At 36.8% G+C, this 17,454-nt stretch overlaps 1 protein-coding gene across 2 annotated transcripts in view; it reads left to right on the top strand.

The window, feature by feature from the left end:
• Positions 1-17,454, top strand: part of LOC143244365 (uncharacterized) — a 151,092-nt gene that overhangs the window by 117,315 nt on the left and 16,323 nt on the right. For both annotated transcript variants that reach the window (XM_076488902.1, XM_076488903.1), the window contains exons 4-6: positions 5,774-5,965; positions 11,417-11,521; positions 11,971-12,075. In XM_076488902.1, coding sequence (XP_076345017.1) covers positions 5,774-5,965; positions 11,417-11,521; positions 11,971-12,075 — 402 coding nt within the window. The remainder of the gene's footprint in view (positions 1-5,773; positions 5,966-11,416; positions 11,522-11,970; positions 12,076-17,454) is intronic.

The following is a 17,454-nucleotide window of genomic DNA, read 5'->3' as shown; positions in this document are numbered from 1 at the left end:
CACTAAAATTTTTTGAAAGACTAAGGAAAACAAACGAGGCTGTGTTAGGTATTATTTAGAACAATGGTTCTTAAATACGTTTAGGTTTAGGCTCTCTTGATATGAATAAGAAAGGTTGTGCCTGTAACTTTAGCATGGTAATTAAAATACTGTATCACTTAACTCATAATTTTATCGGCTTACTGTGTACTTAGAATTAAAATTAATTCGACAATTTTGTTTTTCGGTCTATTTTGCCTCCTAATGGCATAGCGGTATGTTTTCACATTTACAACACCATAAACTGGATTTCCATCCCTGTGGTGGACAAATCTTTGTGCTTAATTACACACATTGTGAAAGTTTATGCCCACCCAGTGAAACAGTGGTATGTCTACGGATGTATACCACTAGAAACACGAAAGCTATCTGCGCTAGCCATCTCAAAGTTAACAGTGTGAGACTAGAAGGAAGGCGCTAGTCATTACCATCCACTGCCAACTCGTGGACTACTCTTTTACCAATGAATATTGGAATTGACCAGAACATTATAACGCCCCCATGGCTGAAAGGGCGAGCATGTTTGGTTCGACGGGGGTTACGATTTAAGCCACCTACCTGGCCATGCCGGGCCTATTCCTGAAAATAAAGGGTTGGTTTAAATTTTTATTTTTCCCGGGTGTCACTATGTTGGGACAACCTTTAAGGACCAAATGATCCCTCGTTGTTCGCGTGTAATTTTATTAATATAAACTTTTGATCAAAGCAACCTGTCTACATAAATAAGGAGTATGAGTCTAGCTAATTAAATATATTGTTCAGATTAGCTTACTTATAATTAGTAGAATGCATTATGTCATTCGTTGGGCAGTCTTGCCTTAATGATATTTTGATATTTACGTCTAAACATTTATTAGTTTGTAACCCTAGTATTTAACGGTGTGTGTGTATGTGTGTTTTTCTTATAGCAAAGCCTCATCGGGCTATCTGCTGAGTCCACCGAAGGGAATCGAACCCCTGATTTTAGCATTGTAAATCCGAAGACTTATCGCTGTTCTAGCGGAGGACCTTTAACGGTGTTCTCGTCTGTAGTTGTTATTAGTTGAACGCTCTCGTTGTTAATGATACTTTCATCTATAGTTTTATTTGTTTAGAACCCTAGCCTTTAGCGGTGTTCTCGTCCATACCAGCGCACTTCGAAGGTTTCGAAAGTAATTTCAATCAAGATAATAAGGTTGTCACACGCTAATAACGTTATAAAAGGCACTTTTGATGGCCACATTACGACAACCCTGTACTAATATTTCCTTTCTTGTATAGATTCTAAACTGTAATTACAAACTGGGGAGCCTGTGTAGAAGTATATCCTATCTGTATAATCTGTTTCCTGATCAAACCATAGATTTTCATGTGAGAGAAGGGGAGAGAGGTGGTATAACAAAATGCACCTAAACCTGATGCGTTATCAACATTGCATTCATTTGAATTACAGGAAGCGTATAGTGGCTTAATGGTTAGCGTATCGCACTGGGATGTGCCCACAAACAATATAATGCATTGTGTATTTTAAATCAGCTGGGTACGCTAGCTCTTAGTAATGTTTTCGACCGTAAACCCAACAATATCTTATGAATTATGGCCAGCTTAGTAGATTTAGGCGTCTTAATTTTGTATAATAAACCAATGACATCTATGATAACAATACACTTAAAAATATAATGTATAAAAAGTGATATATTTAACATTTTAACCAGTATTGTTAGTGAAAGTAACATTAGAGAAAGAATAGAATATGAAATACATAATAAACACACATAATTACTAATTATTTGGTTATAGTGATGTTATAAAGGTAATGTTTGAGCTATGGTCATCAGTATAAAAGTGACAACCTAGTGTGGAATAGATCTCTAACTTGGTCGTTTAACTCATTAAATGTATAAGATGTCATTCAGGTGAACACACTTTCTACAAACAGTGCGTAGACTGACTTAGTGTTAACGTGAATAAATACTAAGTTAGTAAAGTGCTTTAATAAATCGTGTCGGTAGAGTTGCTTTACTGTTTAGGCTTAAGCCATAATTATAAGTTTAAGGTATCTCATTTAATTAACACTACTACTCTGCGGAAGGGAAAACTTGGCATTATTTTTCAGTTCGCAAAGTGTACCATTCAATAAGTGTAAGTTTTGGTTTTATTCATATGTTAGTGTTATTTTAAAAAGGTACGTTTCTTGCGTCAGTCGTAAGTATTTCATCTGCCTAAATACGTTTTTTTTAATAGACAAAAAATATTTGTATAAATAATTTCATTATCCGGCACTGTTTTAATGGAAGAAAAATAAAATAGCGGCTGGAGATTAATTATATATGATAGTGAAAAACAGAAAAAGATTATGCGTCGAAAAAGTTGTGAACTAATGTGAAAAGCATTATGGCAAACAGCATGGACCTATAAAAAAACTTAAAAGGTACTAGCAGCTGTGCCCTTCACGGCACCGTTATACAGTCAGGGCCTAGGACTCATTCGCCGAGGATTATAGCCTTGAATGCACTAAGCCTCTTCGATCGACCGCAGAGCCGGCCGTTCACCCTTTTCTTCCCAGCATTGCGCCATGCACGCGCAATTGGTTTGGCCTTCACTGCGTGCACAGCGTTTCATTTCTTAGAAGAAAAAAAAAAAAATCGCTTATATAACTGTCGCCATCTAGCGGGATCTTTGTACAATGGTTAGAAATGTTTGTTTATGACGTATTTGAATACCTTGACCCTGGCAGTAGAAAGTGAGATAAATTAAAGAAAACTTAGTTTTTTCGTACAGACTTCACTTTATACATCAAGAAAACAAGAAAACGCTCTCTGGTAATAGACCGCATGCGTTAACTTCTGTAACTTGTTTGTAAACAAGATACATATGCTAAAGTAATGTGCAAAAGAAAATATTTGTTTTGTTCGTGCAACATTGGAACGTTTATCACACTATGTAACAATATTTTTACTTTTTCTTGTTCCTGGGCAGAAAGTGTTGTTTCCCAATTGCTTATGCCTAAAGTAAATGAAAAAGGCATATTTTTATCTTCAAATTTTGCTTTTGTGACCTGGGAGTGTATAACGAAAACATAATAGAAGACTATATTTGGGGGCTGATACGTGAAAGCGATTTACATTACAGTCGCAAATCTCGAAAAATTACTTACTTCTAACCATTTTTGTTCATTTTTGTATAACTTTAGTATAAATACATGTAAATCTTGATTCATATTTTGTTTCATTCAGACCTCGTGTAAATGAAAATGTGGAAAGTTGTCCGATTTTACATAGAAAATATGTCAATTTATAAATTTCATTATCCAGGTCATAAAAGCATAAAAGGGAATAATGGCCATTTTTTGTACTTTTGTATCATAAGCAATTAAGAAATAACACATACTACCTAGAAACAAAATTGTGTTACATAGTGTTATGAGTTACTCAACTGGTGGATTGAGTTGAGAGATTTTCCCAAGGATAATGCGTTGCACCGACTTTCCCATTATTATCAAAGAGGAACTATTTTTCAAAGTAATAATTTGACATAAAGTAATAATTATTTTATGTTTTATTAAGTTGGTTGAAAGACTAATATAAGATAATATAAACTAGAAGGAACAAGCATTTGATTCAACCATCCTACGTCAGTTACAAATATTAATGCAGCGTAATAAAAATTTTGATGTAGTTTAATACATGCTTGTCAGTATTGAGTCAACCTGATAGACGTTGATGTAATGTTTAATACATGCTTGTCAGTATTGAGTCAACCTGATAGATGTTGATGTAATGTTTAATACATGCTTGTCAGTATTGAGTCAACCTTGACAACGTACGTAAACCTCTTGACAAACTCGTTTTTCGTGAAACCAGATTCCAACCCCCCTCTCTCCCTCAACGCTCGAATTCTGTTTAATGACCTGTAATTTAGCTACAGAGGGTCGAGGTCTTGCACCTAGCAGATGAACCATTAAAGAAACAAAGTGGAAATTAAAACAGGAAGACTTGTACGCCACGATGATTCTCTTCAGATGTCAGTATGGGCTGAAATATATTAGGAAGGCAGAAACGGTCTTGAAACTGTTTTGACAACAGGTTTTGGCGGTGGTGTTTTTTTAATGTCGCGCAAAGCTGCACAAAGGCTATTTGCACGATCTTTCCCAAATTTACCGGTGATGGTTTAGAGGGAAGGCAGCAAGCCAACACCGCCCACCGCCAACTCTTGGGCTACTCTTTTACCAACGAATAGTGAGATTAAATGTCACATTTTAACGCCTCCACAGCTGGTAATGACGATGATGAGGATTGCAATCCGCGACTATATTGGGTGTCGAGCGCCCCCTAGCCATTGTGTCTTAATAGATGTACGAAGTACAGGGGAATTGTTTAATGCAAACTCTCTTTTGCTGTGCCCAATATCTTGCAATGACATTACAAAACATGGCCTTCACTTGAAGTGGATGGAGTGTTGCCAAGACGCGAGTTCAGAGACCCAGAATTCCTTGTGCCTTGCCTTACGAAATCGAGCTGCTTTTTGTTTTTGCGACCTTGCCTGTTGGAATGAAATCCGTTCTGTGCTAAATGTTGAAGTACCTTATCTTTCCTGTAAATTTCTTGAAACATGTCTGCTATTGATGGTCATTTTTTAAACAACAGGGTTCGCTCTCTGTCGAAGAAATAATGATTGAGGTTGTCTTGCACGTTCTAGCCAAAATGTTATGCCAGTTTGGCTAATTCAAAATACTGCCCACGTATAAGAATATATCAATTGAAATAAAATAAAGTGCGACATCTATTTTCAGAGGAATAGAAACATTTTTTTTGTGTTACACGGATAACATCATGCCTAACTATGACTCCCATGTTACACGCTGCACACAAGTTAGAATATGTTAATTCGAATGAAAACATAAAAAGGTATATTTTCGCAGTAGCAGAACCTTTTTTTTGTTACACGGATAACATTAGGCCTAACCATGACTTTCACATTACACGCTGCACACAAATAAAAATATGTTAATTCAAACGAAAATATAAAAAGGTAGATTTTCGCAATAGTAGTAGCATTTAATTTTCACAACAAGCACTGGATATAACCATAATTTTTTATGTTACATGCATCATTTGCCCTTGTATCTTTCTCACGTAGTTTTTACACTATTAATAATACACCTGCTATTAAATGCTAAAAAAGGTTTTATTTTCCCTTTTCTTATTTTCATCTTTCGAAGCTCTGCTCAAATAAGTGGTTGAGTCTAACAACGCAAAATGCATATTTTTTTCTTTGTTCATTGGCCTTAAGATTTTGGCGAGCAATGTGTATATATATATATATATATATATATATATGTATGTGTGTGTGTGTGTTTAAATATATCGCAAAGTTCATAACATAATATCCAAAAACATGAATTTCTGTGTGAAACTGAGTGAATATATAGAAACATTAAAATGTGTAAGAATTTTGGATAATTATTCACCCTTCTCGGGGACGAGGAATCACGTGGTTAAACTTTTTTTAGTGTATAGATGACATCTCTGTTTGACCATACATTGGTGTATGTATTTATTGCTTTAACCTGCTTTGTATATAAATTTATAAATATGCTAGGAAGAAACACGCAGTTTAAAAGGTTTTGATTGTTTTTGATAACAGAACTCAATATTTTTATTTGTATTAAAAGATTATTAATTAGCATATGAATACTTATTATTAGGTCTACTGTAGACATTGCTTTATCTCATTTGCAATTTGTTTTTGGCAGTGAACGGATGTGACAACGATAATTTGAACAACCAATCAAATCGAGAGTTGGAAACAGACGGATTATTCCACTCCAACTCTGGAACAGACACGAAAATCTTGCTTCAAAATATTCTTCAACAAGGACCTCAACAGCTTCAACTCTCCTTGTACTACAACCACCAGTCTCTCGTTTTATGTAACAGTACCCCAGGCAAGTAAAACAGTGATGAACTTATATCAGTCTTGAACATCCAGAAGAATTTGTAAGTTCAAAAACGGTGAATTAGTTCTAAGCTTTTTGAAAAAGTATTTTAACGAGAAAAGCAGAACACGAGAATTAAATATGTTTAATGTTTACATACTATGTTCTTGCTGTCGTTATGAATTTGCAAATTACAACAAAATTACTTCGACTTACTGATGTTTGAGATTATGCATTACAAGTTCGTTATAAACACTGGTGGAGTTAGATTGTCTCTCTCTTTCTCGGGGTTTGGGTATGATATGTTCGTACCATAAAGGGTCAGGTTCTCTTTGACTTCTTTTTCCTTCCCGTACTTATGTGGTCGTGCAGTATTTGATAATGGTAGTTACTGCATTTTTTGGATCGGAGAGAACTGAATTTACTCCAACACTTTTCAGGGTTAGATTGGAGCCATTATTTGTTTGTTTGTTTTTACATTTCGCACAAAACTGCACGAGGGCCATCTGCACCATCCGTCCCTAATTTAGCAGTGTAGGACTAGAGGGAAGGCACCTAGTCATTAACACCCACCGCCAACTCTTGGGCTACTCTTTTACCAACTTATGTGTAAGATACTAAACGAGAGGGCCCAGCATGGTCAGGTGATTAAGGCACTCGACTCGTAATCCGGATCGCGGGTTCAAATCCCGGTCACACCAAACATGCTCGCCCTTTCAGCTGTGGAGGCGTTATAATGTGACGGTTAATCCCTTTAATCGTTGGTAAAAGAGTAGCCCAAGATATGGCAGTGGGTTGTGATGACTCGCTGCCTCCCTCTAGTTTGGCACTGTTAAATTAGGGACGGTTAGTGTAGATAGTCCTCGTATATCTTTGCGCGAAATTCCAAAAGCAAAGAAACTAAACGATAGTTCTTGTAGCTTGTTACACGTATTCTTCGACATAAAGCTTTTATCGCGAATATTGTGCTTATTGGTTGTCAGCAGCTCGTCAGTTTTTCTGCATTTAACAGCGAAACCATAAAGCGCTTTAATTGGTCGAGTGATGCTTAAAAAACACCTGTTATCCGCTTAAGGTTCTGTAAAGTCAACTAAGCGTTTTGGTGACTTTCTCGTTTTCTAAAGATAGATTGTTATTGTATGTAGAATTCTGAGGAAGAAAAAAACATATTACGTTCAACTTCCTGACTTCATTAAGATATATAGAAAGTTAATAGAGTAATGTCAGTTAGAGACCATTTGCCAAAATTTTCTTTATCCGGAACAGATACCGTATGCAACTTGACGATGGTAATACTGTGCATACGCACTCTTTGTGATTTTTGTTACTTAATTTTTATTTTGTATAATTTTAATAATAAATTAATTAAATACAAGACATTACTCATTATCTAGATTTTGTGCAATAAAGAAATCATGTCTAATGTTCCTGTTAATTTTGTACTTTTTCTTGTGGAAATGTAATTAAAATTTGCTAGGACTATTTAAACAATTAATCAAATTAGAAAACCAGGCGCACCGAAACTTTGAATTATGTAGTGGTTAAACCACGTGGTATACTTGAGAAACTGTGTTGGTTGCGTATGTTTTTTATTGTTGTTTTTAAATTTCGCGCAAAGCTGCATGATGGCTATCTGCGATAGCCGTCCCTAACTTAGCAGTGTAAGACTAAAGGGAAGACAGCTTGTTATCGCCACCCACCACAAACTCTTGGGCTACTCTTTTACCAACGAATAGTGTGATTGACCGTAACATTATAACGCTCTCACGGCTGAAATGGCGAGCAGGCTTGGTGCGACGAGGATTCGAACCTGCGACCCTCAGATTACGAGTCGAATGTCTTAACTCATGCCTGGCCGTGTAAGTTACGTATTGCTTTCTTTGTTTTGTTGTATTTCACGCAAACCTACACAAGGATTATCTGCTCTAGTTCTTCCTAATTCTGGATGGAAGCTAGATGGAGGCAGCTAGTCAGCACAACCCACCATCAACTCGTAGGCTATTTTATTATTCTATTGAATAGTGGAATTTGACTGTCACTCTTATAACGCATTCACGGCCCCGATTTACGGACCGCAATGGTTTTTTTTTTTGGTTTTTGCGATAACAGGTGGCGAACAACGGAACCACAAGTCTACAGTCCGGGACGCAAGCAACTGGGCTTCGTTCAGCCAATTGTAGTTGATGAGTTGGGGTCATGGTATAGGTGAAACATTGGTGAGCGCTTCAGTTAACATAACTCCTAAGAAGTTGTCAGTGGAAGTAAAGTAAAAGGTGTTACATGGATACCACACAGATGGTAAAGCTAAAACGTTGGGAGAATTTGATTAGGGTCATGGTAAAGCTAAAAGGTAGGGAGACTTCGTTTAGGGTCAGAGTAATGATAAACGGTTGAGTGGCTTTGATTAGGGATATGGAAAAGTTAAAAGGTTTGGAGGCTTTGATAAGGGCTATGGTAATGATAAATGGTTTGGAGGCTTTGATAAGGGCTATGGTAATGACAAAATGTTGGGAGGCTTTGATTGGGACTATGGTAATGACAAAAGGTTTGGGAGGCTTTGATTGGGACTATGGTAATGACAAAAGGTTTGGGAGGCTTTGATTGGGACTATAGTAATGACAAAAGGTTTGGGAGGCTTTGATTGGGACTATAGTAATGACAAAAGGTTTGGGAGGCTTTGATTGGGACTATAGTAATGACAAAAGGTTTGGGAGGCTTTGATTGGGACTATCGTAATGACAAAAGGTTTGGGAGGCTTTGATTGGGACTATGGTAATGACAAAAGGTTTGGGAGGCTTTGATTGGGACTATGGTAATGACAAAAGGTTTGGGAGGCTTTGATTGGGACTATGGTAATGACAAACGGTTTGGGAGGCTTTTATTGGGGCTATGGTAATGACAAAAGGTTTGGGAGGCTTTGATTGGGACAATAGTAATGACAAAAGGTTTGGGAGGCTTTGATTGGGACTATGGTAATGACAAAAGGTTTGGGAGGCTTTGATTGGGACTATGGTAATGACAAACGGTTTGGGAGGCTTTGATTGGGACTATGGTAATGACAAACGGTTTGGGAGGCTTTGATTGGGGCTATGGTAATGACAAACGGTTTGGGAGGCTTTGATTGGGGCTATGGTAATGACAAACGGTTTGGGAGGCTTTGATTGGGGCTATGGTAATGACAAACGGTTTGGGAGGCTTTGATTGGGGCTATGGTAATGACAAAAGGTTTGGGAGGCTTTGATTGGGATTATGGTAATGACAAACGGTTTGGGAGGCTTTGATTGGGACTATAGTAATGACAAAAGGTTTGGGAGGCTTTGATTGGGACTATAGTAATGACAAAAGATTGAAAGTCTTCGAAGTTCATATGTTTCTACTTGCGTAATAAAAGTAAATAACGTTTGTTTTGGGACCATAACTTTCATTTTATTTGTTACGGCGAGTTTTAAGTAATTGTAATGGCGTTTTCAGATTTATCTATTTAGTCTAAAAGTTATTTCTTTGGAAGAGCAATTCTACTATTTCGTAAGTAGAAAGATTATTTTTAATTACCCGTGGCGCCAGTGCATTAGATCCGCGTGTGACATTCATGACATCATATTTGCTCCCTGAGAATGGAGAAAAATAAAGTTCTCTGTGACCGTAAACGGAAAAGAAAAGGGAAAATCGTAACCTTTATTTCAAGTTTAAATGCACACAGGATAAAAATTTCGCGAAATTGGGGGTTGTACATCACGAAATTTTTTTTTTTTTTTTTTCCAGTATCATATAAGCAAAAATTTCATTATGGTATGATGATACTGATGATAAAAGGTTGAAAGCTGTCGACTAGAGCCATGATCCGTGGCAAAGTTAGAAGCTCATTTTTAAACCTAATGTCTATAGTTTAATAACGAATATTTTCCAAAGCGTAATTCAAGGAAATTCAGATAATCTGTTACAAGCGTCACAAGCATCGTATAAAAATAGCTTTTTTTATGTATACCTATAAATTTGTATCCCACTGTAGTCATGGTCTAAAGAGCATATAGATCACGCTGTAATAGAATTTATCACTTCCTGTCTCCTGCTTCATTCCTCGTATAGATCAGTTGGGTAGGGGGCAATATGTATGTACGTGACTGTCTTTTTTTCTTAATTTAGAGAAGACTGATTTTTCGCTTTCCCAAATAGTACTAACTGACGTTTTTAAAATTCTTTTTAAATAAATTATGTATAGTCAGAACATAAATATGTGTGACCTAACTTAAATCGCGTGCAAAAATGGGCCTTACCAACTAACATTGATCTTCAAATACACAGCATGTTTCAAGTGTGATGTGTGGGGAAAGGTCTCGAGGTTTTGGCTAAAAACAACATCAAACAAACTTGGTAAAGTATAAGTACTTTTTTATTATTTAAACTTATCAGCCAATAAGATATTTTCCTATCAGTTATTCTTTATCTAGCGCGTTTAACTGTTTTAACAGGTAATGTTGTGGGTAGAAATGATATTCTGGCCTCGAGTTTAACTGTTTTAACTTGTAATGTCACGGGTTTAATCGCATTCTGGGCTCGAGTTTATCTGTGTTTACGAGTAATCTCGTGGGTTTATTTGCATTCTCACCTCGATTCCGTCTGTTTAATTATTACCAATTGTGTAAAACCTTCTACCTGAAAAGCTGCTAAAAACTAATAATTAGCCATAAATGTGTGTAATAAAAACCACTCCGTCTTCGGTCATCAGTTGGGCATCGTCGCTGATAGCGGTGTTTTCGACCCTTGACTGAAGAACGAATAACCAGGTTCGGCCTTCTTAGGGGTATTGGTAAGCATCGAAACTGAATTGACACCTGTTTTAACAGGTAACGTCGTGGGTATAATGGGGGACTTCTTAACGCTATCGCCAAATATCGAAGCAGAACTGACACGTGTGAAACTTTATTTACCAAACCTATCACATTTTGCCAAAATAGTTGCCCTCATTGGCTCACTTAAGTCTGAAGGCTTACAACTCCAAAATACAGGTTTCGATATTCATGCTGAGCAGAGCACAAGTAGCCAATTGTGTAGCTTTTATAATTAACAACAACCAGACCAAAGCCAGTGCAGTTATAACCATTTAAAGGAATCTTTTTAAAGTTTTATCTTGAATCGTATATAATAACTCAAGTGCAAACTGAATTAAATTTAATATTGTAAATTGGGGTAAGTTACAAAAACGCATATTAATGTACGTAACATGTTCCAGTTACATTTATACAGTACAGCCTGTATAAATATGTGACCTCTCGAGCATCTGGTCAGTGTTTCTAAAGACTTTTTGTGTAATAATGTATTAAACGAGTCACGGAACTTTTCAGTGATTGGTGGTGTTCACATTTCGAAAGTGTAGTAGTCCTATGTTCCCATAGTAACTAGAACAATGAGATCTGTCTAACCACAGCTCATGTAAGGTTATAACAACCATGTTTATTTTAGGTTCTCTACCACCAAGCCCATCTGATAGTGGAGTTTCAGACGTGGACAGTAGCAGCGGTCATGTCAGTACAGACGAATCCAAAACTATCTTGCAGCCAGTCTCAGGTACTTCAGCTTATTTCTAGTTTTGATTTTCGTATTTGTATTACTGGTTAATTAACCTTCGAGAATGTACCTTTGAAACTTATTATACATCCTCGGAGAATAAGGAATTGCTCAATTTAAAAATAATGTTTATCTTACATCTGTTTACATTATCCCTCCTCTATAATCTATTACACTAACTTCCTGTGTAGAAATGTAATGTGTTAAAATACTACTTCCCTTTGTATAAATATCTGTTTTATACTGTCTCTCCTTTACATACTTCCTACTTTGGTATGTAGGGCCATGATTTTTGTAAGTCATGTTTTTTTGTATGAAAACTTGACGGAATTTTTTACAGACCTACATTTAAAGATCGGCTCTGAACTGTGTATTGATAGTGGTTTTAATTATGTATTGTTAGACCTGAGTTTTATGCAAATACGCAACCGTATAATTTCGAATTTCAGTTTCTCCAAGAATATCAAAATCACCTTCCTCTGAAAATACACATTACTACAGCCAGGTGACGCTTCAACCTTATCAGTCCCCGTACAAGTATTCCCAATCAGAATGTAAGTAGACGTAACTATTGTAGTTTTCTGTTTCATTATATTGATAAAACTGTAAATGTTTTGTAATATTGTACTTCATTTTGGGGACGGAACAGTGAATATAAAGTTTTATCTTCATCACACGCGTGATTGAAGTTTTCAGCTCGGTAAGTAGTGTCCTCACAAGTGCTGTAATAATAAGTAATGCTGCTGGGCCACTTGGCTGTGTTAACATGCAGTGTCATTTATTTTTGTCGGATGGAACTACATTCTTGAGAAACTTTCGTTTTACACTTTGTGTTTTAAATCGTTGTTGATTCAAGCAATGTAAGGATCGTTCGCCCCCGTGATTCGTTCAGCTGTAAGTTTACAGACTCACAACGATAAAACCCAGGGTTCGATTCTCCGCGATTTATCCTATTTTCTATCTCAACGCTAAAAATACAAGGAACGACAACAAATCGTTTGAAAACCGCAAGTTATTTTAAACGAACGGAACCCCAATGGCACAGCGATGTTTCTGTGGACTTACTTATACAACTAGAAACCGGGTTTCGATACCTGTGGTGGACAGACCACAGATAGCCCTTTGTGTAACTTTGTGCTTAATAATAATCAACATCTAAAAGGAATGTTTGGATTTTGAAACTGGCTCTTCTGCACTTCTCGTGCATTTGTGCAACAAGATTGTGTGTAACATGACTCATCCTAAACAGTCAGTTAGAAATCACCTGAGGTTCACACTGAGGTAAAATGTTTCACCCAACCCCTTTACACCTCGGTCCTGAGGTTTACACTGAGGTAAAATGTTTCGCCCAACCCCTTTACACCTCGGTCCTGAGGTTCACACTGAGGTAAAATGTTTCACCCAACCCCTTTAGAAAACCGAATCACCTGAGGTTTACACTGAGGTAAAATGTTTCACCCAACCCCTTTAGAAAACCAGGATATTTTGCAAAAGCACTCTTATGGGGATTTCCCGAAAACGTACCCCAAATTTGGCATTGATTTACATTAGAGCAAGTAAGTAAGTAGGCCTAATAATTACCGCTTATAACCTGGTTAAATAAATTGATTTTTGCATTATACCGGTGATAATTATTAAGCAGAATAGTAGTTCAGGTATTACATTTGCACTATATAAGTCCTATAAATGTGGGCCATAGTCCCACAGATTCACTAGAACTTTTTTACGTTCTTGTCGTGTTTTCAACTTCGACTGCTTTGCCATCGTCATCGTGACGAAAGCACAAAGTTATTGCTCGTGGCCCATGCATGTTACGATCATTCATGAGCCCAACCACGTTTTATGGAAAATATAACAAGTAGTTTACAATCAGATCATATGTGTTATGTAACGAAAGCAATTTGAGTTTAATGAAAATATTACTTGTGTATTACGTAAAAGACTATCGCGATATTTTTGTTGCTTGTCATGTTATCCCGGAATCAACAACAAAAAAATGGATTGTAATGCACTTTTTTAATTTGTACATTTACGTCAGTGGTTCGCAACGTGCTTCAGAGCGCGTGCACGGTTCTCATTCTCCAGTTTTTAACTGATTTTATGCCATGACCCTTTTTCTTATATATATCTTTGGCCCAGTGGTTAGGGTGGTTGACTCACAATCAACGGGTAGCGGGTTCGAACATCGTCACCCGAACTTTCTCGCCCTTTTAGACATGGGAACGTTATAATGTCAAACCATTCCTACTATTCGTTAATGAAAGAGTAGCCCAAGAGTTGGCGGTGGGAGGTGTTGGCTAGATGACTTTCCTCTACTAGTCAGTCTATCGTCGCTAAATTATGGACGGCTAGCGTTGACGACCCACCTGTAGTTTCGCTCGAAATTCTTAATAAACAAAACTAATCGGAGTTCCTTGTGTACATTCTCAGTTATTTACATATTACGATGGTGAATTGAAAACTTAAAGTAGACGTTTGCGCAAAACGTTGTGTCAACAGAAAAGTCCATAAACGACTTCAGATAAGTTGTTGTCGTTTTAATACTTCACCCGTAAGGAACACAACGGTATGTCTGCGGACATACAACACTAGTAATCGGGTTTCGATACCCGTGTTGGGTATAACACAAATAACCCATTGTGTAGCTTTTATGCTTAATTCCAAAGAAGCAGTGATCTAGTGTTTGACCTCCATTGGCACAGTGGTATGTCTGCGGACTCACCACGCATAGAACCGGGTGTCGATACCTGTGGTGGGCAGATAACAATATCCCATTGTGTACCTTTATACTTCATTCCAAACAAACAAGTTTTAAGATTTCAATTTGGCGAATTTTGAATCTACGCGAGTGACAACTTCACTTTTTTGTCATTAACTAGTGTTTGTAGTTCACCAGAGTGCCGTTAGGATCCGTCGCTGGCTTGACTGAACCAGTTCAGGATTACTTCTTTGCTTTCACCAACTACGTCACGACAATTCTGCATTCACCTTTAGGAGTCAGTTTAAAATTGATTTACTTTTAGCATTTTACTTCCATTTTTTTCTCAGCTGGAACTTGTAGCCTATTTTAAGAATGGAGAATCTAGCTTGTTCGTTTCTTTGAGAATGTGCACAAAGTGCTACGGCCACCCCTTTATCCTGTGTCTACTGTTCCACCACTTTCAATCGTAAGTTTACAAACATACAGTACAAATTATCCGACTTATGTCATGCTCAAATTCCCAAAGTAGGGAGTGGATTTTATTATTTTATTTTTTTGTTGTCAACAGGCCATGGACTCTCGGATTCACAGCTCGTTCACGCTAAGGATTAGGCCATACCAGCCAGCCCCGATTCAACGTTAACATATTTTATATCAAAAAATTAGAAAATACAAATCCACGAAGGGAGGAAGGAAATAGGTGGTATATGTCTGTGTGTTTATTTTGAATTTGAAAGCTATACAAAAGCTGTTTGCGCTAGCCGTCGCAAATTTACCAGTATAAGACTAGAGGGAACGCAACTAGTCATCACCACCCACCACCGGCTCTTAGGCTACTCTTTTCCCAACGAATAGTGGAATTGACCGTAACTTGTAACACGCCCACAGCTTAAAAGGCGAGCTTGTTTAATGGGACAGAGATTCTAACCCGCGACCCTCAGATTACGAGTCGAGCGTGCCGGACCGTATCCTTGTTACGATAAAAGAGCTTTTTTTTCAATACTTAAGTGTTTGTCCGTCATTAATGTTCTGAAAGGAGAAAATCGATCAGGTGTCATAAGTAATGTGACAGAAACTGTACACACAACCTTCTTATCTCATCGTTAAAACTACATTAGCCCACGTTAACAACTTAGATTGGTTTGTAATTTACGTCTAATAACTTGGAAATTCTTCAGAAAGATTTCATAAATAGAAATTGTTCATTCGTGATGAACTGGTTGTTTTAGAGAGAGTGTTGAATAAAGAACGCAGTCGACCTATGCCGGATGTTTCTACGAATTGTTAACTAGGTGATTGCCCGTTTTCCACGCCAGGTTTTCACCAAGTTAATAAAGCTTGACGTTCATGTTTTTACTTACAAAACTATTTTGTTTTGTAATTACGCTCAAAGCAACATAATGGGCTGTCTGTGATGTGCCCATTGCCGATTTATTATTATTTTGTTTGCGCTATGTTGTTGTTGTTGTTGTTGTTTTAAATTAAGCCCAAAGCTACACAATGGGCTATCTGTGCTCTGCCCACCACAGGTATCGAAACCCGGTTTTTATCGTTGTAAGTCCACAGGCATACCGCTGAGCCATTGGGGAGGCTTGCGTTATGTACATTCCCACCTCCCGCTTATCCATCAGATAAAGTAAAAGTAAAATCCATTACATCGTGTTTTTGTTATATACTTTAATCATGAATAATCATGAACCACAGTAGTGGTTCATAATAGGGATCGACTATTATTTATTATTGTTCTACCAGTCTATAGCAAAAGGGCTATGATTAATGTAATAAAACCTGGATAGTATTACTAAACCATCTTTGCTCACTCTTTGGTTAGTTTTTAAGTTTATTTGAAAACCTAACAAATAACAGTGGCTGTATAACCATTGACACCCGGTCGTTTTAATGCAGTCTGTGGTTTATATGGAGCCTCATAATATGTGTGCAGGCCGTGGATGTAACTTAATATTTATATGGCGCATGTACAATAGCAGTTATTAATTTATAGTTGTAACTGTATTAGTATCCTGTATAATTTGTTTATGTAGAGGGTTCCTGCCTTTTTGTACATGACGCTGCTAACAGAATCAGTCCTTTTAACCCCGTGTGATCTTTATCGGCCATGTTACACAAACATCTAAAACATTATTGAAATGTCTAGACTGTTTCATACAGCACACATATTTAATCTATAGCTTAGTAAGTAGCACCAAGCTGAGTTTCGAGTATCGGATCACTAATCATGGTGATGGGTGATAGTAAGTATTGAAATATAGTCAATTTTGCGTGATTGCGAATTTTATAGATACAGTCGATAGAGTAGCCACTCTTGAGGCTGACTATAAGGACAAAGAATGGTGATTCTGCAAAAAAGTCAGGCAGAATTTTGTTACTATATATTTGATTTAGTAAACATTTAAAGTATGTAACAGTTATGGTCCACGATAGTTTAGGGTGGTCACAGTTAAAAAGGTTTGTAAAAGTGTCACGACTCATAAATAGGGGGAGGGTAGGGTATATTAATATAATCAATTAATAATTGTTAATTAACACAATTTCGACTTTGTAGTGTGTGTAGGATGTTATTCTAAGAGGAAATTTGGCCAGCTGCAGAAAACCCGTGACCTGCCTTAGTATGTTCAGCGGCAGGGAAATATAACAACTATAAAAAAAATGTTAAAAATGTTTACAACTTAAAAAAACAAACTATAAAGTCTGGATGTATATATACAAATATAAGTACTAGCCCACATGCATTTCATGTGTATACAGGTAAACAACTCAAGATGTGGTTACTAGATCTATTCCATACATCATTCCAGTATAGTTCAGTAATCCATCGAATCTAGTGTTTACAGAATCCCCATATAACTACAAAGTATAAATATAGTAGCTATGTATATTTTACAAACACATACATAACACATGGTGTGGTGATAACCATACATCATAGTGGTCACACATTCAATACCACGCCTCATACTGATAACATATTCAGTTAATACATCTGTTAGACATAGTCAAAATAAGAATTTGTAGGTTGTAGAAATGAAGTCCTCATATCTCAAACCTTAGACCTATTTGTTTACTGTTCTGATGATTTTCACTTTAAACAACCTATCTTCTTTCTGTGTGAGTGTTTCTATCTCTATTCTCTCTTTTTAAACTAGCAATTTAAAAAAAAGAAGTGACGTTTAGATTCCTATTATATCGTGACCGCCTACGATAACAACCAAAT

Source organism: Tachypleus tridentatus, chromosome 2 (genome assembly GCF_004210375.1).
Source record: "Tachypleus tridentatus isolate NWPU-2018 chromosome 2, ASM421037v1, whole genome shotgun sequence".
NCBI classification, from domain to species: Eukaryota; Metazoa; Arthropoda; class Merostomata; order Xiphosura; family Limulidae; genus Tachypleus; species Tachypleus tridentatus.
Note: the sequence above shows the minus strand (reverse complement) of the source record. Positions and strands in the feature narration are given on the sequence as shown.